General features: G+C 36.1%; 1 protein-coding gene across 1 annotated transcript; it reads right to left on the bottom strand.

Annotated features, from left to right (window-relative positions):
- Window positions 1-3,357: 3,357 nt before the first annotated feature.
- LOC102306943 (sterile alpha motif domain-containing protein 9-like) lies at window positions 3,358-4,499 on the bottom strand (the record flags this gene model as incomplete). Its single annotated transcript, XM_005953111.2, is given in 2 exon segments — window positions 3,358-4,259; window positions 4,433-4,499. A coding segment is annotated over 1 exon segment (869 nt), but the record flags the coding sequence as incomplete, so codon positions are not given.
- Between the last annotated feature and the right edge of the window lie 2,144 nt (window positions 4,500-6,643).

The raw sequence follows: 6,643 nt of genomic DNA, 5'->3' as shown, positions 1-6,643 counted from the left end.
AAACAACACAGGAGGAATTATGACCGCACCAACCAGAATTTTGATATAAAGAGCACAGCACTCAGGTATTGCAGGTATTACTCTTATTTTATTTAGGATGGACCGATATTTCCACTACATAATTAAACCAATGAAGAAAAACAGCACACAGATTTAGTACTGCAGGAGCCAAACTTTTACTGAGTAATTAGTTAAAAACCAAACAAAAACAATGTTCATCTTAATAAAGTGAAAAAGTGCAACACAATGAAAACAAAGAAACCCCTTCCATATTAAAAATCCATAACAAAACCATGAAGTTAGTAGCACTTAATCCTATGGCACTTTTGAAAGCACAAATAAACAAAAAATAAAACAACATCATATAGATTTTTAAATCTTTTAAAAAATCAGATCTTTGAAACTCTAAAAGGCTTTAAAACAGTACAATACATTGAGCGGAATTTAAAATGTCTAACAATTTAATTGGTTATACTTCACTCATCTTGTGTTATAACTGACAAAATATTTCTGCAATGTCATGTTTTCAAAACTTAGAGTTAAAAGACTGAGAAAACAAAAATGTAAACCCCCCCCCCCCCCCCCCCCCCAAAAAAAACCCTCCTATTAGATGTTTCTTGACAAAGTGTTTTGACTTTACTACATCAAAGCTTTCATAGATGTGACAAACCCATAAACAAAGTACTCATTTGACCCAAACAAGCAGTGGAAGTAAATTTCCTCTGCGTGAGAAAGTCTGTTGTTCAATCTGAGCTGTTAGCAGAGATGACACATGACTAGAAATTCTGAGCACATAAAAAAGTTTAAGCCTCCAATTTATTGAATATAGTCTATATTTGAAGCAATTCTTTTTCTAAATATCTTACTCTAAAACTAAAATGACCATAACAAATACTTCTTTTCATTTTGTTTTTGCCTTTACATATAAACACAGAAATACTAAAAAAAAGAAGACTTGGATTCTCCTTCCCATGGAGGTGTTGAGCACAAACATGAATCCCCCTCATTATCTTTGATCGCTTTCACATTGTTGTTTGAAGTTGTCCAGCTGTGATCTAGGACACACTGATCTCCGGCAATCAGTAAACATAAAATAAATTTAAAAAATATAACAATGGTTTTTAGATGTTAAAAAGTTTGTTTGTTGTAAAAAATATTTAATCTTCCTATAAAGAATGGGTTAGTGAACATATTTACATTTCATATGTTGTATTTAGAACTTGCTACACTGATTTTCAATGTTTAATTTTTTTGCTCATATAGAAAAAAGTCCTGTGTTTGGTAATTTGTTTCCTTTCACACATATACTGTTGCCAATAGGAGCAATAGAAACATATAATCTAGGGGACAGGGCTTTAATTTGTAACATATCTGCCAAGACTGTTAAGAAGACTTAACAAAATGATGAAAAATGATCTCATCATGACCATAATATGAACATGTGCACTATACCACTATAACTATTAACTACCAACTATTGTTCACTCAGCATTTTATTTTACTGGAGATTCACTACTATCCGCATCTTTGTTCTGAATGCCAAAGGCCACAGGACCTCTGATAGTAAATCCGAGGTAAAAGGTAACTTGACTTTTTTTCCAAAGGCTGTTCCTCAGATTGGCATTGATCTCAATCTCTTTACCACCAACTCTTGTATACACTTTGTAGTTTCTTACTTCTCCATCAAGTCTGAGAAGGAGCTCTTGAACAGCAGGATTTCTGAAGATTTCTTCTTTCTTCCAGTTATCGCTCCAGTCTGCTTCAATCACTTTCAGATGTTTTTCAATAATTTCTCTGTGAACAATTCTCTTCAGACCTTCACCTTTCCCAATGAAAAACAATGGAAGTAGATACCTGTTTCGAAAGAACTTCTTATATGCATTTTCATAAGAGTTGTGCATTTGCTGAGACAACTCACTGAGGTCAAAATCACATTCGTCTATATTTTTGGGCCAGTCCAAGAGGATAGCTAACATGTGCAGCTCAGGTGGGTCTGTGTCAGTCAGGGGCATTTTCCCTCTAAATTGTGTAAGGATGTTGTTGACCAGAGCTGTTTTTGAAACTGCAATTGGAAACTGCATTTCTCTACACTTTGTAGATATTTCTTTGCACTCTGATTGAGTGTATTGTTTGACAAGAAATGACAGTACTTCTACAGACTGGTCATCTAGGTTTCTTTTCTTAAACATCTGGATGAGTTCTTCTGTGGTTGTGTTTCCAACATAATTTTGGTAGCAGTATTTGCTCTTGTCAAATATATATTCAGGATCATCGTTCTCCATGTTAGGTTTTGAGTAAGTCAGAAATTTAAAAAAAAAGCAACACCTTTTGTCAACTTCATTCCTGAGGCTTACTATGAAATCGTTGAATTTTAAGAGTTTGGTGTCTGGTTTGATGACAGAGCCCATTGATACTTCTGTTGTGAGAACTTTTTCCCACTTTTCATTTTTTCCGGAAAGTCTCTCAAACAGAATATTGCAGACCATCAGGTACCAAAACTTTACTCTGTAGTTATAAAAAGATGAGATGTTTGTATTGCCATGTTCTCTCACATCTGGTCCATCTTCATTCTCAGCAAGGTTTTCTGCATTTTCAAAAGCTTCAATGGCTTTTTTGGCCCGCAGCAAAATTTCTCCTTGTTCGACAGTAACTTTGTTGTTCTTTAGGTGGTTCTTATGGACTTGGCCAAGTGTGTCAGCAACAAAAGAATTTTGAGGATTTCTGTTTATTGCGCTCTTTGCCCAATTTTCTGCTTGCTCGTAGTCTTTCAGTTTAATGTAATAAAAGCGAGCAAGAGCTTGTGGAAAGTTTGTACTTTGACCAAATATTTTTGAGGCCATCGTTAAAACTGACACACTCTGGCCTTCACCTTCCTTTTTATCGTCTGTAATATCTCGAATTAATCTAGAAAACTTTTCCTGTTTAATTTCTGTGCTGTTGACTTTTCCTTTTCCTTTCCTTTCCTTTCCCTTTTCCTGTTCCTTTTCGTTTTTCATTTCTCTTTTGGTTAACATGTCTTTGACAAAATCAAGAAACCATGGCGGAATTGGATCTTTGAAAAAATTCCTCAAGAAGTTTCTTGTTGTGTCACTTCTGGTCACACCTGCATTTGCCAACAGTTCAGTACAACACTGAGCTATCATATTGTGAGCCATGCAGACTTTTTTTTCGGATCTTTCATTTTGTTGGAAGGTAATAATGAGATGATTGAAAGGCTGCATTTGATCCTCCAGTGAAAGGCCATTATACCTGTCTTTACTGAGAAACTTCAGGCACTGAGACTCCAGGAGATATGAACCTGGTACGTAGGCATTCAGCAGGCACAGGAAGGTGGTAAGCTGCGTCTTTAGTGGTTTTTTTGTTCTTTTGATATGTTCTAATGTAGCACATGCATTCCTGATGTAGGCTTGAGAGAACTTAGACTGCAGAATGTTAAAACCATGAAACTGCTTGCACCGATCACCAAATCTTCTGCCAAGCTCTTCTTTTTTCATATCAAAGTCTGCTTGCTCTCTGGCTGAGAGAGATTTTTTGAGAATAATAGATTTTCTCATTTTCTCATTTTCTGTTTGTTTGTCAGAATGTTCCATTTGGTGGATAAGCCCATCACTACTTCTCACACAGTTGAGTAAAATGACCACAGGCATAACAGCATCAACTTCTTCTTTAGTAATTTCTGTTATAATGCTGTGATGGAGATTTTTCAGGATTGGCTCATCATCATTAACTAACAGCAACACAGTGTTCTGGTAGTTTCGACTGCCTGCCATGAAAAGTCGGACTATCTCATTTGCAACTTTTGTGATATCTAATGTTGAGCCTGTCAAAACAGCACATCTAAAGGTATCCCTCAAGTCCCACAGCACCTGCATAGCCAGTGTGGTTCCCCCACATCCTTGTTGATGGAACAGTTTGATTGTTGATGTCACAGGGCCTTTTCTTCTCAGGTGAATTTGTTCTTTAAGGGTTTCATATCCATCTCGTTTGATAAAAGGAGTTGCATTGCCATCTGACACTGCTTGTTCACTGATATAGAAGTTTAACCAGTTCGGTGGGGCCCCTCTGTAAAAGTTTTCCTCCACTTGCTCAGCGTGTTGAGGTTCAACAAACTTTCCTTCAAACTGATTTGCATGAAGAATATCCAACAGCGTGAGGGAATCTCTGAATCCGCTCCCCACATACACTTCTCCACCATTAGCAGTGGACAGGGCTGGTCCATTTGCCATCTTCAGGCTCAAGTGTCCTGTGCCAGGCAAATGCTAGAAAAGAAAGGTCACTTAGTTTGGACTGTTAATCAGTGCTAGAAGGGCAAAATGAGAACTGAAACATATTTTTGCACATTTACAGCATCACATACATAAAAACTGTATGAATGTGATTCATAAATCCATCAACATCTTCGCAGATGCAATTTTATAAAGTATATTCTTACCTTGTCTTCCAGTTCTTGCAAACGTAGCTGAACTCTTGTCAAATTTTCTGCTGATCTGTGACTGGTAACTATGAACTAAAACCTGTGAAACAGGTAGCTGGTATATATAGTATATAGCCACATGCCACACCCAGGTAGGCATGAGCGTGAATGTTCACACCCATCAGCATTAGACTGTGAATACAAAAGTGACTTTTATGCTATGATCAAAATGTTAGAAGGAATCAAGTTAGAACATATTCGCTGTCACAGAACAAGGTAGACAGGAGTGAGGCATATTTGAGATATTTAGATGAAAGATAATTAACAAGAATTTAGTGATGAAAGATCAGGGAAAAAGTTAAGAGGGAAATCTTGTATATCAGTGTTCATGGCAATTGATGAGGAAAAATTTAGATTATTGTATTCTTACTTTCTTACTTTTCTTACCAGCAGTATCGTTTTACTGCAGAGGTTGGACATTTCTGGTAAAGGGTGGGGTGTGTTCAGTTACTGGCAACAGACCATGCAAATTCTTTACCAATAAATTTGTAACACGGTAACGGTGTAAAAAAAAATGAAGGTCAACTACTAAATTAATTTTATTAACATGAAAGAGAGTCATATTAGCATACTTATTTTAAGGGATGTAAAGGTTTCAGTCATCTGTCAGTCCGCCCCAGGGCAGCTGTGGCTACAATGTAGCTTGCTATCGCCAGTGTGTGAATGTGTGTGTGAATGGGTGTGTGAATGGGTGAATGACTGAATGTAGTGTAAAGCGCTTTGGGGTCCTATGGACTAGAAAAGCGCTATACAAATGCAGGCCATTTACCATTTACCATTCTTATTATGAAACTGCATTTCTTCACTATTGATTCTGACTGTCTCTGTAGGCACGTGTGTCTGGTTTTAACAGTGCTACAGTACAAAACTCATGTTAAAAAAAAAAAGAAAAAAGAAATTACTAAATGAATTCAAGCTTTAAAAAAATTGTCCATGTTATTAAAAGGTATTTTTTCTACTTTTGTTTCATTTCTTTCACTTTAAGTTTTCTTTCATTCTCATAGCAAAACCTACAACTGCATTTCTTCACTGTCAGATTTTACTGTTAACCTCTAAACCTGCCAACTAGGTTTTTACTGGGTACTGAGGTTTTAATGTAGCACCTGGAGGAACACTGGAGGAAGTTTTTAGGATATTTTTTTAGCAAAAGAACCAAATAAAACTACTACTATTAATATTACTATTACAAGTAAAAGTTTAATACTGAAAATTTCTCTAAAATGTATTTCAATATAACTGCTGCAGATGGGTTTAAGTAATCTTTTTGGAAGCCACTGTCCCAAGCAGGAGAGTATATTAAAAATGGCCATGTACTTCTGTTATTTACGTTATGCAGTTCGACCATCAAGTTCTCTAATCTATGTCATGACAGAATGGGAGTCTGCACTAGACTTAGGAGTTGACTGATGAGGTACAGGGAAAAACATAACTGAATTTGTGAAAGATAGACTGAAAATCTATGTTTACATGACAAAAAAATCTGAAAATCACCTTGATTGAAGGAATAAGATACATCTTTAAACTGTGATCACATTTTCTGAGTAAATACTATAAAACTCTGAATGATTGGCCATTATTATTAAAATGTGGCTAACCAGCTTTTGTTTGTAATTGCTAAACACCCAGGGTTGTCTAAACAAACGGAACGGAGTCATAAATTGAATGAGTCATATTTCCCCCTTTGTGGTTGACCCAGAACCAGAAATTTAGGCATGTTTCCCAAAAATAGATTTTCAACATTGCATATCCTGACATTCCCAGTAATGAAGAATGTTTTGACATTTATATTCTATAACCCAGGTGGAAACTGGAGCTTGTGTTATTTCTAAAATGCTTAAGATAGCTTTGACCCAGCTGTTTAATTAAGTGTCTCTCTTCTGTTTCGTCTAACTAATTGGGGTTGAAAGAACTTGTCTTTAGCTAACTTGACTTTTTGCAACTGTTGTTCAAAAAAGTTCCATTAATACATTTACTGTTGTAATTTTGAAGTTTATGAGGGCAATGAGTGCGCAATGCAATCATTTTAAGTGTAAAGCTCAACTGTGTAACTCGTATTTCTCCTTGGTAACTGCACCTGTAACTCGTTTGTATCTCTCATCTCTAACTCTGCATAAGCACACCACATTGCCAACCTTGAAATTCAAAACTGACAGCAGCATGTTAATTTTA

The sequence above is a fragment of the Haplochromis burtoni genome, unplaced genomic scaffold (genome assembly GCF_018398535.1).
Source record: "Haplochromis burtoni strain Fernald_Lab_line unplaced genomic scaffold, NCSU_Asbu1 Contig_3049, whole genome shotgun sequence".
Taxonomy (NCBI): domain Eukaryota; kingdom Metazoa; phylum Chordata; class Actinopteri; order Cichliformes; family Cichlidae; genus Haplochromis; species Haplochromis burtoni.
Note: the sequence above shows the minus strand (reverse complement) of the source record. Positions and strands in the feature narration are given on the sequence as shown.